The 26,895-nt window shown below is 41.3% G+C and overlaps 2 protein-coding genes across 2 annotated transcripts; one reads left to right on the top strand and one right to left on the bottom strand.

Annotated features, from left to right (window-relative positions):
* Positions 1-1,546: 1,546 nt before the first annotated feature.
* tnpo3 (transportin 3) lies at positions 1,547-13,693 on the top strand. The gene is made up of 23 exons (XM_074698701.1): positions 1,547-1,823; positions 5,478-5,678; positions 5,808-5,881; positions 6,009-6,165; positions 6,299-6,442; positions 6,661-6,836; positions 6,921-7,059; positions 7,212-7,358; positions 7,694-7,801; positions 7,994-8,085; positions 8,163-8,302; positions 8,395-8,586; positions 8,683-8,774; positions 8,855-8,931; positions 9,023-9,083; positions 9,182-9,322; positions 10,654-10,770; positions 10,864-10,958; positions 11,042-11,198; positions 11,272-11,439; positions 11,523-11,635; positions 12,893-12,975; positions 13,087-13,693. Exons 1-22 carry the CDS (start codon positions 1,704-1,706, stop codon positions 12,951-12,953), a joined length of 2,772 nt encoding a protein of 923 aa, XP_074554802.1. The 5' UTR covers positions 1,547-1,703; the 3' UTR covers positions 12,954-12,975; positions 13,087-13,693.
* Positions 13,694-14,145: 452 nt separating this feature from the next.
* On the bottom strand, positions 14,146-18,999 carry LOC141810870 (E3 ubiquitin-protein ligase TRIM35-like). The gene is made up of 7 exons (XM_074698710.1): positions 18,932-18,999; positions 17,639-18,080; positions 15,799-15,894; positions 15,489-15,719; positions 15,382-15,404; positions 15,182-15,300; positions 14,146-15,077 (listed from the first exon to the last, which is right to left on the bottom strand). The coding sequence occupies exons 2-7, from the start codon at positions 18,077-18,079 to the stop codon at positions 14,533-14,535; spliced, it is 1,455 nt and encodes a 484-aa protein (XP_074554811.1). The 5' UTR covers position 18,080; positions 18,932-18,999; the 3' UTR covers positions 14,146-14,532.
* Between the last annotated feature and the right edge of the window lie 7,896 nt (positions 19,000-26,895).

Genomic DNA, 26,895 nt, shown 5'->3' with positions numbered 1-26,895 from the left:
GCACTTTATCACTTCATCATGTCATTTCTGAAGACCAAGCTCATTTATCATCTCTTCATGTCCTCTGTGCAGGAGCTGCAGTACAAACCTGTAGGTGAGTTTTTCATCAGTGTTCTTCAACATTTAATCAACTCTGACAATGATCATCTTAAAGTTCTCCTCAAATCTCCTGAACCAAACTGTTTCCTTTGTGTGTTTGTTTTTCAGACCCCGCTGAGCTTCTCATACTAAACTGTTTGTTTCCTTTTCAGTTTTTCTTCTCTTCATTTTTATACAATTTAGTATTTAAATTTTCTTTTTACATTTTCTTTTTATTTATTTATTTTGTTGTTTTGTGAAACACTTTGTGACCATGTTTAGAAAAGTGCTGTCTAAATAAAGTTTACAAAGGTTTCATGCATTCATCCATTGATGTTATTGATCTTCAGAGCAGGGGCTGTATCATAACCAGACTGTAAGAATCATGAAGCATGGGTATGATACGACCTCACTTTGGAGGTGAACACCAGCAAAAGAAGAAAAAAATACCTGTCATCACTAAAAACCATTCTTTTTTTTTTTTTTTAATTTTTCAAAATAAAAGTCCTCATTTGCTCTCTGTGTTCTTCTTTGTTGTTTTTTTTTAAGGCAGAGTCCTTGTCTTGGTACACACAAGAACAGAATGCACCATTCTGATCAGAATTACTCTGATTTCATTATTACCCACTTAATGCATGTCAAATAAAGGCTTTGTCTGTCTAAATGTTGTATCATCCTCTCAAATATCTTGGAGGTATATCTGATTGGAGGTGAATGCATGATCAACGATCGCCAACAACATGTCTCTGCCTCTTTGGAGACAGACCTGCTCTTCCAGCTCCATCTGGGTTTTTCTCATGCAGACAAGAGGTGATGCAGGATCAAAGAACAGGAAAAAATCCAAACAAAAGTTGTCTTTTTTTTTTTTTTTTTATATATATTTTGCCTTTACCAGTTTATGTACAAAGCTTTAATACATGTCCACTAAGATTACACAGATTTCCCCCAATATGACATCATTAAAGCACTGTATAAGGTGAGCTGTTGTAAACTGTGCTGCTATGTAAGTCAGACTTTTTGCTTTGGTTCCTTTTTACATGTACATCTACAGAACAAAATAAAAAGGAAAAAAAAAAATGTTGAGCCATTGTCTTTGTGTATCCGCCTCAATTTAAAGACTCTTAAGTGTTTCCATGTTACTGTAACTTCTTAGAGGAAAAACCTTTATACAGACTACTAATCAACAGACAAGTAAACACGCAAACCTGTAGTCTGTTGACCATTTCTGGCGATTTCAGTTTTCTATAATTCAAAAAGTCTGAATGGTCTTTACAAAAATAAAAACAAAAAAACATAAAGCTATATATATATTTAATGATTTCTAAAAAAAAAAAAAAAAAAAAAAAAAAGAAATTTGTTCAAAACAAATGTCCCCATTACAGTCGACCCCCCTCTCTTTGTTTTTATCGAGTGTGCGTGTTTGTTGGTTAAAGTCATGCGTGGATGCCTCACGTCAGTGCAGGGCGGAACCAAGTTTTTTCGCCGTGTTTCCTCCGGCAGAAGATCTTCGTAGCACGCGGGAAACCTGTGCGAGATGGCGGCCGACAGTCAGATCGTTTAGGAGTCTTCAGCCCGGCTGTGTCTCAACCTGTCTGCCTTAAACCTTCTCTGATCCGACCTGAGCAATGGAGGGCGGCAAACCCAATCTGACCCTGGTCTACCAGGCGGTCCAGGCCCTGTACCACGACCCGGACCCGTCCGGGAAGGAGCGAGCGTCGGTGTGGCTTGGGGAGCTCCAGAGATCGGTGAGCGAACAGGGGAGGCCGGGAGACCGGACCGGGACACCGTATCTGTGTGGGGCGGGGTCCAGGGGGGTTAAATGCGGCCCGGGTTGATCCTTAAACCAGGTTTGGAAAGGTTGGCCAAAGTGAACTGCGCAGACTCCGTGCGAGCTGCCGTTTGCATGAGAGCTAAGAGAAGCTAGCTAAATGAATGGATCAAAACACAAACCGCTAGCTCTCTGTATGTAGCTTAGCTTGGTTAGCTGCATGCTGTTGGGTTATAATCCTGCTCTCTGGGGACGGTTTAAGAACTACAAATAAAATTATATACTGACAAAAAGTTGGCATTGGTAGCCCGTTAGCTCCTTTTGCTTGACAGAGTTAGCACGCTACCCCCGTCTTCCCTGAGGCAACCCTGCTAGCACGGTAGCATGACTGTATTCCTGAAAGTTTGCCTGACCAGTTCTCTGTTCAGGTGTGTCGGGGATTAGCACGTCGGAAAGTTCACAAGAAAACACCGTTAAAACTCTAGGCATTTTAACCTACGGGTGTATTAGTTATACCTGCATGTGTTGCGTGACAGAAACTCAGAGAACGTTAAACAGCATTTGTAAAGTCATTACAGAAGGTCTACCATCTGTAATCCATGCAAGTAGGCTACATGTCAAGCTCCAGGTCGAGAGGATTCAATACGGTTCTAAGAACCAACTGAGTTTAATACGTAATTGAGTCTGTCTGCATCAGGGCGTGGCACTACCAAAACCAGGACCATGTCCAGGTTTCACCCCTGAATCCATGTGTTTGGATCTTTGGAGTCAGAATTGTTAGCGTCTGGATCATTAGAGGCAGAGAACTGCAGTATGTTTGTATCCTGATGTTTCTGTATCTTATGAGTCAGAATTTGTATTACCTGTATCTGCAACTGTGTATCTGTGAAATCTAGATCTCTAGATTCTGTGTCTTTTAACCCAGATACAGAAGAGTTTTGAACCAGAGACTCCAAAACTTTTGGGTCTTAGCTCTAGAATTTAAACCCGAAGACACTTTAACTTTTAATGTGTATTTTAAAGTATGGATCTCAGTGGTCTAGATCGTAAAATTCAAGATTTATATGTTCTAGATCTGTGGAGACTATATCTTTAGGGCCAGAATTGTTAATGTGTGAATTTTTGAAGACAAAATTTAGACAGTGTATATGCAGATGTTTTTGCATCTTTTGATTTAGAGTTTTAATTATCTGGATCTGTAAAATTTTGATTTGTAGATTGTGTGTCTGCACCTCTTGACTTTGGAAATCAAAAGTTTAAGACCGACTCTTCCAAGTCTGCGTTTTAAAAGTATGGCTCTCGATAGATCTTTAAAATCAAGATTTATAGGCGCTTGATTTGTGCAAGCTGGATTTATAAAATCACGTTCTGTAAACTTTGAGTAAGGATCTTAAAACACTGAAAGTCTTAATATCTTAATTCTAATGTTGATTAAGTTCTGCTGCATTTACTGAACTAAAGTGTCAAAACAGTTTGCAGCATCCTGTCACACATTCTTGAAACTATTGTCACAGACTGATGTTGCAATACACCCTTTTAAACCAAGCACAATACACAGCCTGTGTGCATATCACATTGCGTGCACTCTGTGCCGGTTTTCACCACAATATCCTATTTCTATGCAACTTTAGAGAAGTGCTTGTTACACGTTTCATTCCTTTGGATGATGAAAAGTCAAAACAGAGGAGTGCAATATCTAATCAGTTCTGGTCCAATGTGAAAACACCCTTGCATAGCTAGGGCTAGAGTCACTCACTGGTGATGTTCAGTGATCCCTCATCCATGCAAAATATGCACTTTTCACCACTTCCAGTTTGAATGTAAAAACAATCATGCACCATAAGCTATAAGACAGATCACAACATGCAAACTTGAGGACATGAGTTTTCCACAGGTTTGAATGTCCTTCAGTCATTTTCCACCCATTTAGCAGCTGCTAACTCCTGTAACTGAGTGTCATCCACAGGTCAGCGGTGATTAGCTCACTAAAAAAAACAGGGCTCTGCAGGCCTTTGGCATGGTTGCCTGCTGACATCAGTCTAATAGCTGCTACTGCACGCTTAGGTTGAACTCTGTGGTACTTTCGTGATATTTCAAGCCCTTTTGACACAATTTTCATACCACTCTTGACCTGTCAACCAAGTTTTGTGGTAGCAGGAAATAGGTGCACAGAAAGAGACTTCTTCTTTTTCATTTTCTTGTCTTAACTGAATTGAAGCAAGAACCAGAGTGAACAGGAGCGGCAAAGTAGTACTACAGTGTGCAATTGATAAATAAGTACAGGATTAAAAAAGAGAAAAGGCTTTGATTAAGACTTTAATCGCTTCAAGATAAACTTGTTAATGCTGACAGCTCTGATAATGATGTGGTTTGTGATAGGTGAAATGTCAGAGAACTGGTGTTATTGATATGGGAAGTGGTGTGCTATTACAGTTATCATGACAGCATAAAGAATGTGTGTTGAACTATTTACAGTTTAGCTAGAGTGTGACATGTATTAAACTATTATAACATGTGTAATAACTCAGCTATAACAGTTTTCATGTCAAGTGTAATCAAAGTATTAATCGGCTGTTCTAAACGTTAATATAAACAGGTGTTAAACATGTGTTAGACATGTGTAATGATAGTTATCAGCATGAATCTTTAGAGTGTTATAAATAGATATCCAATAATAGATGTCAGGTTTTAACAGCATAAACATGTTTTTGTTAGTACAGGTTAAAAAGACATAGTCAGGTCAAATGATAGTGTATTACACTGTTGCAACTTTGTAATAACATAGTTATAACAGTCACGACATGAGTAATAAATGTTTTTGTGACTTTTGTTCTGACAGACCATTTTTTAAAGGATATTGACAGCTGTTTTGATAAACAGATATTTGACATGTATTTATAACATATTCTATAATGTGTGATGACAGGTCTAAAGACTGTTATAACTAAAGGTCTGTCAATGAAGTGATCTTAGTAATGATAATATACACCAGGACAGGTATAATCAAAGCTGTGGTTGTGACAACATGAACAGGTGTCATGTCAGCTGTTATTACTTCCATGTGTAATAACATGGTTACAACAGGTGTAAGCAAAGGCTCCATGACTATAATCCTGAGAGGCTACTATATCAGACATACTGCCAGCTGTTTTGATGTTACTAGATGTTTGACATATGTAATAACATGATCTTTGTTGTGATAACATCTTCCAGCAGAGTAATAACAGTCGTCAAGACGTGTCAGGATTGTTGTACACAGAGCTGTGTTGACACATGGTCACTGTAAGTTGTAATAACAGCGTGAAGTGACAGGTGTAATAACTGTTTAATTACAGTTTTATTACACCTATAATGTAGGTTGGCATACAAACAATAAAGTAATTAAGTAGTAATGGAAAGCAAAAATAAGTTAGGACTAAAAACTGAAGTAAATACGTTAGAAGTGCAGAATAGTTGGAAAAAGCTGTGTTGAAACACTGATGACAGTTGATCTCAGGGAAATCCTTCATGACAGGTGTGATGACAAGTACCAGTTCACGTATTAAAAAATGTTATGATATGTGAAATAGTATTTCTGTTTGGAGATGCTCAGGTGTGAGCTTGTATAATGACATCACTTCCTGTCCTTCAGATGTACGCGTGGGAGATCTCAGACCAGCTGCTGCAGCTCAAACAGGACGTGGAGTCGTGTTACTTCGCCGCTCAGACGATGAAGATGAAAATCCAAACATCGTTCTTCGAGCTTCCTCCTGAGACCCACAACGCACTGCGAGACTCCCTGCTGACCCACATCCAGAACCTCAAAGACCTGTCACCAATCATCGTCACACAGGTAAACACATCTTACCTGACCCCCTTTTTTCTCTGGTTTCTGAGTGAATCAAACTGAAATGTCATCAGCATGATGAAAGTTAATACATTTTAACAATCCTTGCCTCTCTTCTCTGTGTTTGTCCCTCAGCTGGCTTTAGCAATCGCAGACCTGGCTCTTCAGATGGCCTCGTGGAAAGGATGTGTTCACACGCTCATAGAGAAGTAAGCAGAAACAAAGACACTGAACATGTAACCTCAGTACTCTGGTCTCTTTAACCCCTTTCTTTTTTCATTTTGAGCTGTTTCTGCTGATGTTCTGACACATGTTCTTTTCTCCTCCTCTTCTCAGGTACAACAATGACATCAGCTCAATGCCCTTCCTCATAGAGATCCTCACTGTGCTGCCGGAGGAAGTTCACAGTCGATCCCTTAGAATTGGAGCCAATCGGAGGACGGAGATCATCGAAGATCTAGCGTATTATTCCAGCACTGTGGTTACTCTGCTGGTCAGACACATTTTAATATATTTTACTTCATTGTTCATAACATCCTTACACTTTTAATAACTGTTCACTCTTTTTTTCTGATTTTTTTTTCTATTCCTTAATCATTGTTGCTTTTTTCTTTCTCTTCTTTCAGACGACGTGTGTGGAGAAGACAGGAAACGATGAGAAAATGCTTATCAAGGTGTTTCGATGTCTGGGCAGCTGGTTTAACCTTGGAGTCCTCGACACCAACTTCATGGCCAACAACCAGCTGCTCATGGTCCTCTTCCAAGTCCTGGTGAGAGTCACACTCAGAAGTTTGGTCTGGTTTACACGAGACAGACTGTTTTTTTTTTTTTAAGCAGTCAGGCTGATTTAATTTGTTGTAATAGTATAAAAGCTCTAAAAACACAGTAAAGGTCTAAACAGAAGGTATTAATGTAGAAAAACGAGAAAATATGAAAGAAAGACAGAATAAAATAAAAAGAAACATCTGTTTGTTTTCTGTCTTAACAGCAAAGGGATGAAACCTCCACAAACCTCCACGAGGCAGCGTCAGACTGCGTCTGCTCAGCTCTTTATGCCATCGAGAACGTAGACACAAACATGGCGTTAGCGTCGCAGCTGTTCCAGGGTGTCCTGACGCTGGAGACGGCCTATCACATGGCTGTGGCTCGAGAAGACCTGGACAAGTGAGGACTCTTTCATCTTCCTGTTTCTGATCGTAACTGTTAAGTCTACGTTCAGGGTTTTGAAAATTCAGCTTCTGTCCTCAGAGTCCTGAACTACTGCCGGATCTTCACTGAGCTGTGTGAGACCTTCTTAGAAACCACAGTCAGGAGCCCCGGGCAGGGCATGGGGGACCTGAGGACCCTGGAGCTGCTGCTGATCTGTGCAGGACACCCTCAGTATGAGGTGCGAAAATCACCATTACACCGCTGCAGTATGAGATCACAAAATAACTTTATCTTTGGTTCTAGTTCTGGATCTATTCCTCAGTTTCTCATTTTGATCTGTGTTGTTCTGGGCTCGTGTCTCTTCCCGTCCTGATCTCGTTTTGGATCCAGGTGGTGGAGATCTCCTTTAACTTCTGGTACCGACTCGGAGAACATCTTTATAAAATAAACGATGCAGCTCTTCACACCATCTTCAGACCTTACATCCAGAGACTTCTGCACTGTTTGGCCCGACACTGTCAGCTCGATCCAGATCACGTGAGTCTCATGATCCAGACTGTGAAGAATCTGTTGTTAAGCGACACTGTTTCAGATGTGATCCTGGTTGAAACCTCTTTTTCACCAAACCAGTTCTAGTTTAAACCCTACTTTGTGTTTCTATCAGCAAAGAACCGACCCTAGACCAGAAAGACTGGTTCCAGAGTAGCACCAGCTCCAGAGGCTTCTTTAAAACTACACCAACCAAAACTTTGTTGGGGCTTAACCTAAATAATAAATAAGTCAAATTAAAGTGCTCCAGACATGTAGGCTTATGGATCTGTGTCAAAATTTCACTTTAATTTTCAAAATAAAACAAACTTTTTATTCAACAGGAGGGAATCCCAGAAGACACAGACGACTTCGGAGAATTCAGGATGAGAGTTTCAGACCTCGTTAAAGATGTCATTTTCCTCGTTGGATCCATGGAGTGTTTCTCTCAGGTAACTTTCATCTGATTGCTGATTTAAATCCTCAGACTTTTATCTGCAGTGGGATCGTTTCCCCTTATGTATTCTACTTCAAAGACTTGCAGCTTTTGAAGTTTGAGGAGGTGGGAAACTGATCTGTGCTTTCCTAGAAGACATTCTGTGTGTTCTCAGATCTGTAACGTACAGCGTGTGTTTTGTTTCCAGTTGTATTCCACGTTGAAGGAAGGGAGTCCATCCTGGGAGGTGACCGAGGCGGTTCTTTTCATCATGGCTGCGATCGCAAAGAGTGTTGACCCGTGAGTGTCCGGACTCTTCTTTGTGTAATGATTTCTCTCTGTGGGAGTGGACTCATTGTGCTCTTCTTTTCTTGCAGGGAGAACAATCCCACGCTGTCAGAGGTTCTGCAGCAGGTGGTTCTGCTTCCTGAAAACGTCCACGTGGCGGTGCGTTACACAAGCATCGAGCTGGTGGGAGAGATGAGCGAGGTGGTGGATCGGAATCCAAGGTTCCTTGGTAAGAGCTTCAGAACATGAGCAGATGATGAATCAGGTAATTTTGTAAAATATTAAGAAAATGTGTCTTTACTCTTTTCTTTTTCACGTCAGATCCGGTCCTGAACTTCCTGATGAAGGGTCTCAGGGAGAAGCCGTTGGCGTCGGCAGCAGCGAAGGCAATCCACAACATTTGCTCTGTGTGCAGAGATCACATGACCCAACACTTCCAGGGTCTACTCGACATCGCCCGAGCTCTCGACTCCTTCGCTTTGTCCACTGAGGCCGCTGTGGGCCTCCTTAAAGGTACATTACGCCACACTTTCATGACACCCTTCAACCCACAGCAACAAAAGTCTCAATAAAACAGGTTTAACTCATATCATTCTCCTGTCTCTGCAGGTACGGCTCTAGTCCTGGCTCGTCTTCCCCTGGAGAAGATCGCAGAGTGTCTCAGCGATCTGTGTGCGGTCCAGGTGTTGGCTCTTAAAAAGGTAAGTGTAATCCAAACCTACCTTGAACTCATTGTTTAAAAGCAAAAACAGGAATAACACCAGGTTTTGTTTTATTTCAGCTTCTGGCTGAAGAATCAACAAACGGTAAATCAGCTGATCCCACTGTGTGGCTTGACAGACTGGCTGTCATTTTCAGGTGAGTTCACCTGGACGTATTCAAATGTTATTCAAACACTGAAGAGACATGAGGCAGCAGGCGAACACTCACCGTTTGTTTTTTCCTGCAGACACACAAACCCCATCGTGGAAAATGGACAAACACACCCCTGTCAAAAAGTCATCCAGGAGGTAAATCACCTGAAGATGCTTTTCATATCCCCCTGTGAATCACATGATGATCTCACGGTTTTTGTGTTTCTCACCTGTGTCATGTGACTCTCCTGTAGATCTGGCCCGTTCTCTCCGAGACTCTGAACACTCATCAGGCTGATAATCGGATCGTGGAGCGGTGCTGTCGCTGCCTAAGGTTCGCTGTACGATGTGTTGGGAAAGGCTCCGCCTCCTTGCTGCAGCCGCTTGTCACTCAGGTGAGACAAACCTGAACCTTTAGATTTTAACCCTTAAAGATCTACCAACTTTGAGGGCGCCTGACTCAGCTATACATTATTCCATCCAACTGAAATGTACTCACCTGCCACTTTGTTAGGCACACATGTCCAACTGCTTGTTAACACAAATTTTTAATCAGCCAATCGCATGGCAGCAACTCACTGCATTTAGGCATGTAGACACGGTCAAGACGAGCTGCTGCAGTTCAAACGGAGCAACAGAACGAGGAAGAAAGGTGATTTAAGTGACTTTAAACGTGGAGTGGTTGTTGGTCTGAGTATTTCAGAAACTGCTGATCTACTGGGATTTTAACCCACAACCATCTCTGGGGTTTACAGAGAATGGTCCCAAAAAGAGAAAATATCCAGTGAGCAGCAGTTCTGTGGGCCAAAATGTCTTGTTGATGCCAGAGGTCAGAGGAGAATGGACAGACTGGTTGGAGCTGATAGAAAGGCAACAGTAACTCAAATAACCACTGGTTACAACCGAGGTCTGCAGAAGAGCATCTCTGAACACACAACACGTCCAACCTTGAGGCAGATGGGCTACAGCAGCAGAAGACCACACCGGGTGACCCTCCTGTCAGCTAAGAACAGGAAACTGAGGCTACAATTCACACAGCAACACCAAAACTGGACAATAGAAGATTGGAAAAACGTTGCCTGGTCTGATGAATCTGGATTTCTGCTCCACATTCAGATGGTAGGGTCAGAATTTGGCCTCAACAACATGAAAGCATGGATCCATCCTGCCTTGTATCAACGGTTCAGGCTGCTGCCGGTGGTGTAATGGTGTGGGGGATATTTTCTTGGCTCACTTTGGGCCCCTTAGTACCAACTGAGCATGGTTTAAAGTCCACAGACTACCTGAGTATTGTTGCTGACCATGTCCATCCCTTTATGAGCACAGTGTACCCATCTTCTGATGGCTACTTCCAGCAGGATAACGCTCCATGTCATAAAGCTGGAATCATCTCAGACTGGTTTCTTCAACATGACAATGAGTTCCCTGTACTCAAATGTCCTCCACAGTCCCCAGATCTCAATCCAATAGAGCACCTTTGGGATGTGGTGGAACGGGAGATTCTCATCATGGATGTTCAGCCGACAAATCTGCAGCAACTGTGTGATGCTATCATGTCAATATGGACCAAACTCTCCGAGGAAGGTTTCCAGGACCTTGTTGAATCAATGCTACGAAGGATTAAGGCAGTTCTGAAGGCAAAAGGGGGTCCAACCCGGTACCAGCAAGGTGTACCTAACCCTAACCCTAGTAAAACACTTCCTCAATTGTCTTCTGTTGTCTTCAGATGGTGAGCGTGTACCAGGTGTATCCACACTCCTGCTTCCTGTACCTGGGCAGCATCCTAGTGGATGAATACGGCATGGAGGAGGGCTGTAGGCAAGGTCTGCTCGACATGTTGCAGGTAAACACACACACACACACACACCTCTCCTACAGGTAAAAACCAACACTGTGATCGTTAAAATGAATGTAACATTCATGATGTCTTCCTCAGGCTCTGTGTATGCCGACCTTCCAGCTGTTGGAGCAGCAGAACGGTCTGAGGAACCATCCAGACACAGTGGATGATCTGTTCAGGTTGGCCACCAGGTGAGAGCTCAGAATCACCTTCACAGGTTTAGAGATCATCTTCAGTTTAAATCCACCTGATGCCTTTTCCATTTGTCCTTCAGGTTTGTGCAAAGGAGTCCAGTCACTCTGCTCAGTAGCAGTGTAATCGTTCACATCATCCAGTGTGCGATCGCCGCCGCCTCATTGGACCATCGGGACGCAAACTGCAGCGTCATGAAGTTCGTGAGGGATCTGATCCACACCGGGGTCGCTAACGATGTAAGTGTGGAGAAACTAAAAAGACAAGAGGAACGCTGTAAGGCATGAAGTAACAAACTCTTCCCCTCTTCAGCACGAGGAGGACTTTGAGCTGAGGAAGCAGCTGATTGGCCAGGCCATGGAGCAACACGGGCAGCAACTTGTCACCCAGCTTATGCACTCGTGTTGTTTCTGTTTGCCACCGTACACGCTGCCGGATGTGGCCGAGGTGCTGTGGGAGATCATGGTGTTTGACAGACCTGTAAGTAAAAGCAGCATCGCCTGTCACGTGTTGAGTCACTCTGAGGATTCCACGCTAAGATGTTTACGACATGTTTGTTTCAGACGTTCTGTCGCTGGTTGGAGAACGCTCTGAAAGGGTTACCGAAAGAAACGAGCGGAGGAGCCGTGACTGTGACACACAAACAACTGACTGACTTTCACAAACAGGTCACCAGGTGAGCAACACGAGAAGAACTAACTGTGTTAACAGCAATAAAAACAGAAACAGGAAGTTACTGTACAAAAAGAAAAAACGATCAGGCAATGAGGTGTTCAGGGACATCTGGATAAGAGTTAGACTTTTACTCATGCTGCAACGTGTCAGGCATTTATAGACGTGTAGAAGCTCATGTGTTGAGGCATTCAGGGATGCTCAGGGATTCTGAGAAAAAGAAGGATAAATGTAGTATTTAGGGACATATGAAGCAGAGTGAGGCGTTCAGGGACCTTTTGTAGAGTAAGGACATCTCAGATATGTGGAGTAGAGTGTAGTGTTCAGGGACATTTTTTCAGAAAGTGAGGCATTATGGGACATTTAGTCAACATTTAGCCATTCAGGGCCACAGAAAGCTTAGGAAGGCTTTCAGGGACAGAAGGCTGAGGGCTGAAGTGTTCAGGAATGAGCAGAAAAGTAAGGCATTTATAGACCTGAAAGGCACTCCGACACCAAAATCATTGTGAGGCGTTCAGGGACTTGTGGAGAAGAGTGAGGTATTTCATCAAACAGTAAAAAAACGAGGCATTCAAAGAAGGGTAGAAGGCATGTGTTGATGCATTCAGGGATGCCCAGGGATTCTGAGAAAAAAGAAGGATAAATGTAGTATTTAGGGACTTATGAAGCAGAGTGAGGTGTTCAGGGACCTTTTGTAGAGTAAGGACATCTCAGATATGTGGAGCAGAGTGAAGTGTTCAGGGACATTTTTTAGGAAAGTGAGGCATTATGGGACATTTAGTCAACATTTAGCCATTCTGGGCCACAGAAAGTGTTGTGATGCATTCAGGGACACAGAAAGCTTAGGAAGGCTTTCAGGGACAGAAGGCTGAGGGCTGCAGTGTTCAGGAATGTGGAGAAAAATGAGGCATTTAAGGACCTGAAAGGCACTCAGAGACACCAAAATCATAGTGAGGCATTCAGGGACATGTGTACAAGAGTGAATTGTTCAGGAACGTCTGGAAAAAAGTGAGCCATATATAGATGCAAAAGTTATGATGAGGCATTCAGAGACACCAAAATCATTGTGGGGCATTCAGGGACTCAGAAAGTTAAAAGAAGCCTTTAGGGTCACGGAAACCATAGTGAGATGCCAGGATCACTTGAGCAGAGTGAGACTTTTAGAGAGGAAGTGCAGTGAGGCGTTCAGGGGCAAATATAACCCTACACAGAGAGATGACAGTAAATCTGGACACGGTCTTGTTTTTTTTCTCATGTTCAGCGCTGAGGAATGTAAGCAGGTGTGCTGGGCCATCAGAGAGTTCACACGACTGTTTCGATAGCTGCGAACTTCACACGACACAGGTAACCACACACACACACACACACACACACACACACACACACACATTGAAACACAGGGCTACACACACAAAAGTAGTAACCCTTTTCTACATCTTCTGTTTTGTTTCTCAGGTTAAATCTTTTGTTGACCAACTTTCAGAGGTGACGGCAAAAAGCTGCGACTGCAGACCCGGATCCAAAGGGACAAGGCTAAGATGATGAAGATAAAGATGGAAAGACTTTGAATGTGAAACAGGAAGTATCACTCTGAGCGACAGAGTAAGGAGTACTTGGACAGATTGAGTCCTCCACCCCTGACCCCTGACCTCACCTGCAGCAGGTGTCAGGCGGTTGGGGTCAGGTCCTGCAGGTGGGCGGAGTTTACTGGGTGAACTGGTGTGGATCAGTGCTGTTGGATCTTCATCAGTACTCTACTGTAGGACGTGCCTGGTCAACTATTTTTAAGAGATTTATTTTTGGGACTATGGTCGAGATGTATTTTGTCCGTGCCATACAAAGAGCCAAAAGATTTCCCATGATGCTCTTGGCTGAGCGACTGCTTGTGCAGGCTGAATGCTGGAGGATTTGGCGTCACCTTTGACTTTTTAACTTTGTTTGAATTTTAGTTGTTTTTCCTCAAAGTGAGACGGCGTGAACTCAAATGAAGGAGACAGAGAGACTGACACCATGACATCATCGGTGATGTAGCCTTGTTGTAAACAATAAAAAACAACTCAAACAACCATTTTTGTGTTGAATTTTTTTCTGCAGTCAGACCTGATTTTTCCCAGAAGAACAGGAATCGATTTACGTCACGTAGACTAAGGCCATTCCCAATTTCTCCTCCTGCTGCTCGTCTAATCCTTCCCCTTAGCTCTTTGTTTTGAGGGCCAATGGAAAGGGATGACAACCATAGATAGTATATAGCAAAATAATATCTTTAAATCACATCAACAATCAGACGTGGGAAACATTTCTACGAGGTGTATTTATTTTTTGAAGTTTGACCACAGCCCATCTGAAATGACTGGAGAGCTGGATTCTTTGACCTATACTGCAGCCAGCCACCAGGGGGAGCCCTCCATGGCTGTTATAGGCAGTGCGACTATTTACTTCCAAACAGAACACATTCTTACAAACTGATGATAAAAAAATGACAACAAATTTAAACACATGAATGTATTTTATTTAAATTCTAAATATATGTCATGTAAATATAATTCAACACAATTAATTCATACTTGGACGGATGTTTCGTATCCAACATGCATTCCACAACACTGGTTTAATCAAACAGGAGCCACATTTCTGAATGATGCTTTAAGGCTACACTTTTTATCTGAAACACACATGGTTATGGCGCCATATTGCACAAACAACTGAGACTATAAAGAGGAAAGATGTTTTAAAGTGCAAAGATCAAACTGAAGTAAGTAGTAGTAAAGGACTGTCACAAGTAATTTATGTCTGAAAATCAAAAACAGTAGTGTCGAAATTATGCAACCTTCTCGTTCTGTGTGAAATTCAAAATTCCTTTTTGTTAGAAAACCCAAAGTATGACAAGCAAATAAACTGCTTTCAAATATTTTCGAGAGCTTTCACAGAAACCTCGAATGGTTCCACTATCAAAGGACACTGCTGACATCCCACCCAGAAGTATGGAAAGACTTTCTCAGTGATCGCGTGTTTGAAAGTGTAGATGTTCGAGTTGTCTTGAGGGTCGATGAAAGACACCCTGCCTTTGTCGCAGTCCAGCAGCACCCGCACCTTTGTGGGGTTCTTCTTCAGGGTGAGCCTTGTCAAAGGAGAAGTTCCTGCAAAGTACATTTTATGGTAGAAGTACACGCACAGGTACCCGTTCTTCAGCACCGAGGACAACTTTTCTTTCTTCACCACAGATTCTTTCGCCACTCCGACGACCCACGCTGTGTTGTCTCCCACGCTGACGTCCCAGGAGTGTTTCCCCGAGGTGAAGCCGTCACGGCCCAGGACGGCTGTGTCGGGGTCGAAGCGCTCTGGGTTGTCAGGTAACTTCTGCTTCACCTCGCTGTCGCAGACGCTGGTGAGGTCGTCTGACAGGATGAGCCACGGGGCGGCCGTGTTGGGGTCGAGGGTCACCGGGGCTGCAGTGGACGTGACAGACTCTCAGATCTTACCAAGTCTAGGAACTCACAACTTGAGGAAAAAGCATCCAACATTACACGGATAAATCAAGAACTGTACTTACTGTATTTGACAGTTTTATGCATTTTCTCCCAAACACGGAACGGCAGAGAACCCAGATATTTCGCGACATCTATGAGCGCCCCTGGAGCCATGACCGGATCTTCAACCGGGCAGGTTGCTCTACAGAAAGCACAGAGAGCTTGAATATCTTGTTTTTACAGTAAAGAAAAGCAAAGTTAAAAAGATTAAAGCCTGCTTCACCTTGCCAGTGTCCTTTTGCAATTCTGAAAAGACAAACCGCAAATTCAATAAAAAAAGTCAAAATCCAATTTTTGGAACTGATTCATTTGCAGATTTATAAAACTCACATGAAGTACGGATACGCCCTCCAGAGCAAGATCCTCCTCTAGAAGTCGGATTGATTCGATCACAGACGTTATCTCTCCGGTGATTTCTTCTATCTTCTGCATCATCGCTCGACTCTTCTGCTCCTCTTCTCGTCTCAGCTCCTCCATCCTGGCCTCCTCTTCGACTCTCAGGAAGGCGTGGAGCTTTTCGAACTCCTCATGGGTTCGACTTTGCACAAACTGGACCTGGACCTGTTGGAAAAATATGAACAGGAAATAAGTCTTGGGAATGTCTTTACAAAGAAGTCTGCGACTGCAGCGTCACTCTTACCTGAATGTACGCCACCGTGTCTTCATAGTTCTTCTTCATTTTGTCGAATGCGTCCTTCTTTTCTTGCAAAGAACTGAGGGCTGTCTTCATTTTCTCCTGAACAGATCATAAAGAGAAGTTTATTATGAAAGCTAAATCTACTCAAGCCTCTGATACTACCACAAATGCACTTTTTTTATGTGATGATTAATGTTTGGGATGGTAGGTGGTAAAATAATTCCTCCTGTTCTTTCTCCTTTCCATTTCTTTCTTCTATACTATGAGTTTCTTTGGACTGGTTTCAGAACATAAATAATTGGGATGCACGATATATCGGTATTGGCCGATATTTACTCATTAGCTGCCGGCATTTTCAGCGCATCTTAAACAATCTTCCAAGACCCAAATAATATAGTGTAAGATTGAATTGCGACTTTTCTGGCAGATATTGTGATTTCAATTCGATTCACGATTTTCTTCAAATCAAGCTTTGGGATATTCACATGTAGGGCTGATTTTAGGAAAAGATCTAATTTTCTGGCAGATATTGCAATTCACGATTTTTTAATCCTCAATAGTGATGATAAATAATCTGTTTTCATCAACTTCTACTCCTAAACAGAGGCTTTGTGTTGTTGACCTGCTTACCAGCACTTTTAACATATAGATTGTCTACAAATTTGTAAAACAGAATGTGTATAATACTTGACACAACAGATCCTGAGTCAGTCAGGAGCGCTGCAAAAAATTGCTGCTTTGGCGATCTCAAAATTGCATTGTCTAAAATTGCGATTTCGATCTGAAAACGATAAATTTTTCAGCCCTACTGTGAAATATAAAGTAAACACCTCATGCGCGGTTTCCCCTCCAACTTGCAGGCTCCTTTGGTAATTGAAATGACCAAGCATAAATCTTAGAATTTCTGCCATGCTGGTTTGTTTACATCCCAGAATTCTTTGCGCTCAAACTGAAGTTGTAAATTGCCTGGAACACTTTCAGGTCAGAACTCAGAGATTTCAAATGGGAAACATACGAGTTACAGGTTGCCTCGAACGCACCGTCAGTTACTTGTAGGACGTCAGTGTAATCAAGAAAAGTGGCTCCAGCTGTGAAGGAAGGCGGGACTTGATGCACTGGATTTGTTAAAACACCACAACTCTACAGACAACGCACACCTTGGACTACTGATTGAAACCAGTTAGTGTCCTTTTGTTAAAACTCAACTTATTAAAACAATATGAACTTTGAGCAGCTTGTCCCAGCTTGTCATCAGACTCCGAAGCCCAGGTGAGCTTATCTCCTCTTGACTTCTGGGTTCTGAAATCAGTCCTCATTCTCCTCCTGTCCTTTTGTTTCCACACTGCACATTTTAAGATTAGCTTCCAGGTTTATGCTTTTCCTTAGACACTACCAAACCTTTAATAATTAGGGTAAAAGCAACAAGAGAACAGAGCAAGAGGTGGGTATAAAGTCAAAAAGACCAAACAATCACTGCTTTTACACCACTTATCCTGTGTTCAGGGTTTCCCACAGGATGACGGTTACCTGTGGTAGGAGGAAGGCTTCAGAAGCAAAGTAACACCCAAAATATAAAAAATTGCACTATTTTTACATTTTTAATGCTTTTCTTAGGTTAGATTTTTATATTTTTACATACAATTTTTATGAATACAGTGATTAAAACTCAAAATTTGTCTCCTGCGGCATATCCAGCCCCACCTCATACTGTTTCTCCTTGCCTCTCGTGTGTGACTGATCTTCAAACAGTATTTTCCTGCAGCTAGTTTAGGCCAATCATTTTTTAGAAGAGGCTTGTTAAAGGCGTCAGAAGCTGGGAAGCTTATCAACATCCAATATTTACCTTCACGTCTACGACAGCCTCGCTGACAGGGCAGCAGTCGTGCTGTTTGTGCTTCCTGGAGGTGTGGCAAACCACACAGATGGGCTGCTTGTCCAGGAGGCAGAAAAGCTTCAGCTTCTCCCCGTGAAGCTGACACATCTCCCCTGGATCGCAATACAGCTCTCCTCCTTCTCCTCTTTCTCCTCCTCCTGTTTCCTCCACGCCTTCGCTCTCCTGGATGTACGCCTCGCACAGGTTTCTGAGGGTCAGGCTGGGCACGGGGTCGTCCACGGACTGGTTTCTGCACAGAGGGCAGTCCCGGCTCCGTCCGCGCGTCCAGTACTGCTGCAGGCATGGCGAGCAGAAGCTGTGGCTGCACTTGAGGACCACCGGCTCTCTGAAGATGTCGCAGCAGATGGGGCAGGAGAGATCCACCTCTGGGAGTGAGAGTCTGCCCGCCATCCTGGACAACGAAAACCCAAACTTGTTAGTTTTTGTATTTAGAGCTTGTTTTGTCAAGCTGTCTCCCAGCACTAACACAGAATGCCCAATGAGATGAAGAAGAATCCCAAATAGAGCACTTGGGTGTTCCACAGCACTACTGGCAAAATATTACGAAGACAGATGAAACTAAAGTTGAGTTTGAAAGAAACATTCGGGGACTATGTGCTGAGGAAAAAAGGCACAGCAAACCTTAACCTAAACCTTATCCCAACCGTGAAGTATAGTGGAGAGGGAATCATGGTTTTGAGACTGTTTGATGCTTCAGGGCCTTGACTTCTAAAGGGTTCAAATACTTTTCCTTAAAACTGTATAAACAATTCACTTTTACATAACTTCCCAATTTGACATGCTGAAAATATCTACTTCCCTTTGTTTCTTATCCTTTCGTCACTTCTACTCCATATATTTGGAGTTATCTTGTAAATAAACTGTACTTTAATCTTCACCTTTGCATGATCACCTGGTTTGTTTTGATGAGTCTTTCAGGTCATATCACCTCATATTTATTTTTGGGTGTGGTTTATAGTCGAGCTATTTCAGTTTCTATCACACATACAGCTTCTTTATCTTCTTTATATGTTTTAAAGTTACTAAAGTTACACTAAACTTGACAGAATAACCTGGACTCGTGTTTTACTGGAAATGAAACTAGGGGAAAGGTGCAAGCACTGATGCAGCCAAAAATAACTCTGGGTCGAATAAGGTTTTATTTCAAAGTCTGTGTGGTTTTTCTGGAAATACCTGAACAGTTTGAAGCTTTTTAATGTAAAGTGAAGCGATATTATGAGAAAAGTTAAGAGCCAAACATACCTGACAGCTCCAGCCCTGTGACTGTGCTTACGCTCCGTGTTTGGATGTGAGCACTTCCTGCTTCCTGTTATGATGAGTCACCAAGAAGGGGCGGAGTCTCAGGCACTTAACCCTTCACGGACAGGTGCAGGTTAAAGCTCCTGTTTTTTTTTCTCTGATGCTTTTGTATAACCTTCAAAAAGAAAAAAAAAAAAAAAAAAAAAAATGAAACCTTCAGTGCTACTATTCAATATTCCTGTTTTATTTTTTTCACAACTCTTAAAACTGTTGTCGGGAGTAGAATAAAAGTTTATTACAACAGTAATGTAATGTATTTAGTTTTAATGAAGCCAGATTAAAAGAAATGATTAATCACACTGATATTGATCCATCTATTAATTTGTTGGAATAAATAACCTTGTTTAGGTGGTTGCATATTGTTCACATGGCTGGGTCAGTGAAGTGATGCTGAGACTATGATGCAAGCAGGAGCACATGGATCTCATAAGACCTTTTATCTCATGTTTTAATGTTTTATCTCATAGCTTCAACTTTTTAACTCATAATTATAACTTTTTATCTCATATTTATGACTTAATTATCTCTTAATGTAACTTTTTTGTACTCTTTTTTTTTTCTTTAACTGGTGGAAATGGGCTCCCATGGGATTTACAACTGCCTCAAATGCAAAGAGAAAGTTGCAATTATTTAAGGGGCTGTGAGGACCATGTGGCAAACATAGTGATTATATTGGATAAAGATGCTAGTGCTCATTTCCCATGGCCTCTAGCACCCAGTGTTGTATTTTTTTATTTTTATTTTTGACATTCTTACAGATGCTAAATTTAGTTGAGAGTGTAAATTTAAATATAGCACATAGAATAGCTCTAAATATGTGATGTGATCCATGTATACAGATAGGGGTGGGTACCGACTGAATTCTGTCAAAAGTATCAGGTATCAAATCACATATAATCAAAAGGTACCATGTTTAGGTACCTAAATACATCCTTATGACTGTGAGAGAATGCAAGAGTAGGTAATTTTCCATGCTGGACATGAACACAGCATTACAGGATTATATATTGAAGAATAGATATATTAAATTGAAAAGAATTTACATTTTTATCATTAAACAAATTGATATTTTTTTACCACATAAAAGCACAAAAGTACCAAAAAAAAAAAGTACCAGTACTGATTGCCAGGTACCGGGAATCGGTACTGTATCGTTTCAAATGTGAAAGGTACCCATCCCTAAATATAGATATAATAAGTTCACTCTCTGGCCAATATACTGGGACATAATGCTTTTGATATCTTTATTATATGTAGAATCAATAGGCATCAGTGGGATGCAAAGGTAATCTCAGCTGCATCAAAACTTGTCAACAGATATCACAAATTTACGACAACAGGCATCAAGAGGTTAATGAGGCATGTTTGTTTTGGAAAGCAGATCTTCTTTTTGACACAACTTTTCTTTGTTCAAGACAACTTTTACTGGATATACTATTCTTTAAAATGTGACAGATTAGCAACAGGCTACTACAATCCAGAACATTCAGCAAGGCCTTCAAAATATGGTTAGGATGAAATAGAGTATACAGAAAACAAAAGAAGCCTAACCTGATCCTACAATGATAACATAAAGGCTATAAACACAGCTTAGCACATCATCAAGTGGTGAAAAGCAGCAAAAGGTTCATGATCTGTGTAAAACACATTTAAATTACTCTCATATTATGTAGTAAGTGAGCATAGTAATCCCTTCACAAATTAATTCTGAGCTTCTTATGAGGCTTCATTCCACAGTCGGTAAGTTTGGAACCAAATCATTTTTTTGTCTTTCATTTAACAGAAAACTACAGCAATCTGTTCCATGCAGCTTCCCAAATTAAACTCACATCATTTTATGTGATAAAAGCGCAAATACGAATACGGTTACCATTTAATGTGTTCAAAAGATGTGATAAATTCTGAGTCAGGCTTCATCTTCTCTGTGATGGATGAAAGCTGTAACTGTCCAGAAAGCCTTTCCTCTCTGTGCGCCTATTTTTATGCTCCATAGGACAAACACAGAGGAACGGAGTCTGCTGATCGTGGTTCCCGCTCTGTGATAAGTGTGTGCTTCAACTTCTGGGCTTCACTGTCTTCACTGTGCTGACTCTTCTCTTTCTTTCTCAGGGTCCAGTTTTACCCATGTTCAGCCTCCTCTGGGGCCTCTGTGAATGACGGCTGATTAGCTTCACTCGATGGGATCTAACAGGATCTCCTCCTCTCATCATCGGTGAGTAAGGTCTGGTTAGAAGTTGTATGTTTGAGTCTAATGTTCCTGTCTGGTGTCTGATGAGAGCTCTGGAGCCTCACAGGAGACGTCAGCGCATGTTTCCCTAAAGTGAAGCTAGTGTGAGCTAGTGTTTAAGCTGTAATACTTCCTGCACTGTTTTTAAAGTCTGTAAAAAGTCTGAGTTTCCAGCAGCTGCTTTGCATGGTTTTTAATTTCCTCTCTTCCTTCCTGGACTGCTTTTTAGAGATGTCATGTGTTGGTCTTCAGTTATAACGCAGGATATTGTAAAGTGGTGCAGCAAGGTGCACTTCTGTGAATGATTCACATAAATCATGGCTCACATTGCAAAGTGAATATATACAGTGAACACATTGCGAAACTTTTGATTAATCACGATAAACTAGAACATGTACATTTTATGTGTTAGAAGTAAGCTTAGGTATTAAAGCCATGCTTTCAACATCATTTTGATGTGGTCAAATGAAGCCTCACCTAGCTGTTAGCTGTTAACTAACCTCAGGAATCAGTGATCAGTGCCAGAGATTGGTGACAAAAAGAAACCCCAAGATACATCATTTAGCTGATCTGTATAAAACTACACTACATTTGTTCACTAATACCGTCATAATCCTGGCCAAGACACCCAGGTGGTCATGTGGCAACAGAAACATTTTTGGAAATGGATAAAACATTTAATTTTTTCATGGTTTTATGAAATATTAACCTCAACAACAATGTAACAACTTGACACCGACGACAATGTAACATCTTGACACCGACGACAACAACGTAAAAATAAACAATGTAACAATATAAAACAACAACAACAATATAAAAACAACAACAACCAAAACAACAAACAAAAACAGCAACAACCACATATAAACAACAACGTAACAATTTAAAACAACAAGAATGCAACAACAACAACAACGTAAAAACAACAACTTAAAAACAACTAGGTTAAAGCAACGAGGTTAAATCAACATAAAAAAAATGATAATATAAAAACAACAACAATGTAAAAACAACAATGCAACAACAACAACATAGTAAAACAACAATGTTAAAACACCAAAAATTTCACCGAAAACAATGTAAAAACAACAACATGAAAACAGCAACAATGTTAAAACAACAATGTTACAAAAACAAATGTACAATAGCAACAACATACAAACATCAACAATGTTACAAAAAACAACTTTAATGTTACAAAAACAATGTAACAACAACAACAACAACAACAACAATGTAAAAACAACATCAACAACAAAAACAATGTGAAAACAGTGTTTGCATAAAAAGGGAAAAGTAAAATGAAACATAAAACAAAACAAAACAAAAAGTGCATTTAAAGAAGACACAATTAAAATATGTACAAAATTACTGTTAAAGTGGAAAGTTTTTGTTTATACTCTTACAATAGTTGATGAAAAATGCATCTGTAAATAGCTTTAAATTTGGCATTTTGCAAGCCTCACTTTAAGAACCACTGTGTAAAGGGAAGACCAGAGTGTGATTAAAATAAGGGATAAGTTAATTTTGTGTTGAAGTAAAATAGACTTAATTCATATCAAATAAAGGATGATTGTTTTAATTTTTAGAAAATACTCAAATAATCTTAATTTTTCATCAATTGGTAAGAAAGTGTAATAATCTGACACCATCTTTATAAGAAGTCTGATGGCAGCTCCTGTTTTTCACCACTAGATGACAGAGTTTACCTACAAACAGCAAAAACAGCCAAGATGCCAAACTTGTGCTGCTGTATGAATGTGGACATGTCCTCATGACTTTGCATTAAAATCTTCAAGAATCTGAGAGCAAAATATCTGAAAGCAGGAAATTATCTGACTTTTTATTTCATGAGAGGTATTCTGATGAGACCTGATCCACATTCAAACACCTGGACAGCAGCGTGTACTCCAGATTACCTGGATGTCAATGTCTGCAGCCTCTCCCACTCCTGTAAATTGGTTGTCAGCCGGTGTGACCCGGGCTAATAGTGATTCATTATTGCCCACATCCTGCCAGTGTTCGAGGAGCTTTGTCCAGAGGTGGGTGGGTGGGTGGGGGGTCGGTTGTGGGCTGTGTCAATCTCTGTCCATCTAATGAGGACAGACAGGCTAACACACAGAGCCGAGACAGCCCTGCTCAGACCTGGCTCACGTGCTGGTCTGCTTTCAGAAATACCTGCAGCTGAGGAGCGGCTAACAGTATCATCTGAAGTTTAAAACTTTCCCATTTATCTCACCTTCTGAATAAGACTGTTTGCTCTGCATGAACAAAAGTCAATAGTCTATTACTCTGCAGTGCTAAGCAGTAAACCTGGACAGTTAAAAGTGAGGTGAGGCAGGTGAGTTATAGGAAAGGAGTAAAAGAGGAGCGAGAGCGTTAGACAAAGAAAGGTTTTATTGTATAGACTCATGGCGTTGACGGGTTGTTTCTTTTCCTCTTCATTATGGGCTGTAAACGAACACAACACCTGTTCTCTTTTTTACTGTGGAAACAGTAAAACCAACTCCATTTCTCATCCCAATTATAACTTTAAAACTGTTCTCACCATAAAACAGGGGGTGTGTATCACCTTCACCACTTGAGGGCAGCAAAAACATGCAGTAAAAATAAGGATGATATAACCATACGTTTTATTAATTTGTGTCAAACTTCCCCAGGCACATCAAAAATACTATTAGAAACTTATTTCAACCAATTCAGTGAACTATGGTCCAATTTCTACCTTTAAACCTGAATTTCCTCCACCAGATATTTTGCTGTTAAATACAGCACGTTGTTTACTCCCTAGTCACAGACTTTGCTCAATCAAGGGGGGATTCACTGAAAATGGATTGTGGCCTCTGAAATTAAGAACCGTCTCTGCAATCAGCTCCATCTGAAAGTCTTATCAGTGAAAAAAAAATCAAATAGCAATTTTAGTATTCAATCACAAAAATGCCTCAAACGCTTCCTGAAACTCCACTCAGTTTTTTGTTTCTGTGCGGGTGAGATGAGCTGTTAGCATCTCCACATTCTAGTTAGCCTAAGGATTAAAAAAAATGCTATTAAACATGTTCATTTTCTACGATCTCTCAAAATCACTCCTAACACACCACACACAACAGGATAATCACATCATTTGCAAAGATCAGACAATCAGGCCTTTGCTGGCTTTGACCATAAGGGGGAGATCAGGACAAAAAACAGCCCCATTATCCTGTAAGCAGTCCGGTTTAGGTCAGTACGGTTTGGTACGGGATGGCTCGGTTAAGCTTGGTCCTGCATGTTTCCATAGCAAACCGTTCCCCCTTGTGGTTGGTGCCGTGCAAGCTGGGTGCCAATAGCTGCATCAGTCACATAATAGTGTGACGCCACATCAGCGCGACAAAGTGTACCCCACTAATAAATCCAACGAAGAAGAAAAACACGACACAGTAAACAAAGAGCAACCATAGAAGACATTTAGCAGTATGTTCTCTTGTGATTGGCATGTTGCTTTTTGATTCAGAGCAATTAATTTTGTTTCAGAGAAGACTGTGTGCAGCTGCTGTTGTACGGTAATTGACAATTCTTTCCACCAATCAACAATCGTAGCTCCACCTTCCAAGATTGGATTGGTTTAGTCTGGCGCCCCTACAGGGGGGCTGTTTCGGGATTAGTCAGTGGAAACACCGTAAAATCTGTGCTGTGCCGAGACAAAGTGAACTTTTTCTCTGGGTTTGTTAAATTAGCTTAAGCCTGGCTGTTAGCAGCTATCTTTTTCTCGCATTTTATGTTCAATTAGTTGTAGTGTAACTCAAAGGTTCTTAGTAGTTAAGATAGTTTTTTAATCGTATCCTCCTTTTTAGATTTACTTAGCTTTAGCCTGGGTGATAGCTGGTAACTAGCTAGGATTTTTTTTCAGGCAACAAGGTCCTCTTTGTAATGCTTAACCTCCTTGTCATATGTATTATTTATTTTAGGGGACATTATCTTTTAGCCATTTAAGCTAACTTCAGACTAGCATATAGCTCCAAGCTGACAAAGTGTCAAGGCTGATGTTTGGCCTGGTTTATAGCTGCAAACTAGCTTACATATTTCATCATATATTTTGTATATTTTGTATCTGCCAAGTCAGTCAGCTGTAACCTGGCTAATAGCTGCTAACTAGCTATGCCCGGGATTAGTCACTGGAAAAAACCACAAAGAGCAAGATAAATGTCTTGGAGCAAACAGTCTTACTCAAGTCGATTTGTCAACTCATGCTGGATCCTCTCCGTTGTGGTCCAGCTGCGTCCCTGCTCCGGCAGGTTGCAGCAGATATGCAGCCTCCTTCACTTAGCGGATGCTGAAGCCGTTTGTCAATTTACAAAACACAGATCAAGCAGGACATGATTTACCACTGTTGAAAGTTTTTGGGTTTCTTCTCAAGGGTACCACACTGAACCGCTTGGCGGAAACGGGGCTTTACTGACAACTGGACTAAGGCTCGTGCAGCCACTCAAGAACCTGATTGAAGACCTGGATGAGCTGTTTGGCATTAGCAGAGAAGATTTGGCACATTTGTCATACATACCTATCTCTGCTGCTCATCCCACAAATACATGACTATCTTAATATCGATGTCACATTTTAACACGGATCCAGAAAATTTCTGACTCACCTGAAACTCAAGTTCTTACTCACGTTTTCTTTTTTATCTTAAGTTCATCTGAGGTCGGCAGACATTTCTCTGCATCACTTCTTATCTCCTTGGATTCATTTTGCAGCACAACTCTCACTTTCTGTGCAGTTGCACCGCTTGAAGCACACTTCAAATTCAGTCCAACTGCAGATTAACACTGTCAGTTTATCAAGTTCGGCTTCTGCTGCATCGTGCTTCGTCTTATCCAATTTGGAGAGATCCTGATCTACTCCAAGTATCCTGCTGGGCTTTTTGACTGTAATCATACTTGTACTAATATTTGGCTAATCATTTCACTCAGTATTAGAACTGCTGCTGTGAAACACATCACAGTCAGTAGGCAGCGGCTGAGTCAGTGCTTGGAGTGGCGAAACCTTATAAGATTAATCTCCAAGTTGAGTCATGAGTGTAATTTACTCCAGAGACAAGAAGAAGAAAAAAAAGACACACAGCACCAGAACTGAAGCATGCTTTCTGTCATCTCACTTCTCCATCTTTTCAGACTCAAACGCTCGTGACGCAGTGACAAATCGTTTCATCTTCCTCACATCGTGACTGACGAACGGCGAGCTCCGTCATCTGCATCAGGGAGAACACTTTTCACTCCATAAGAGGATGCTTTCAATCCGCCGCTTCTTTCACACATGAAATGAGTGCTCTGTATAAATTGGATTAAACGCACAATTTCACTAAGGCTTCAGAGGCACTCTCACCACAAACCAGGTAACCTTCTTCTGGTCACGTATTGATTCTTCCCCCTCTCGGTGATGGCTGAGGAATTTTTGACAGCATGGACGCTGCGAGGCATGTGTGATGTAATGTAAGAAAAATATGAGTAACACAGTTTAGGTCTTTTCCCTGCTGGCTATTTTTGGCGTGTTTTTTTTTTTAAAAGGTGTGTAGGAGGTGTTGTCTGAAGCAACACACACTCATGCACTCCCACTTGAACGTGCATTGAGGAAAATCAACACGTAACCATCCCGACATTTCCAAGAACACAAATGTGGACTGAATTGGAGGTAAATTCAATCT

This window comes from Halichoeres trimaculatus, unplaced genomic scaffold (assembly GCF_033239565.1).
Source record: "Halichoeres trimaculatus isolate MK-OKI-2021-1 unplaced genomic scaffold, fHalTri1.1 fHalTri1_scaffold_21, whole genome shotgun sequence".
Classification (NCBI taxonomy): Eukaryota; Metazoa; Chordata; class Actinopteri; order Labriformes; family Labridae; genus Halichoeres; species Halichoeres trimaculatus.
This window is presented reverse-complemented; position numbering and strand designations above follow the sequence as displayed.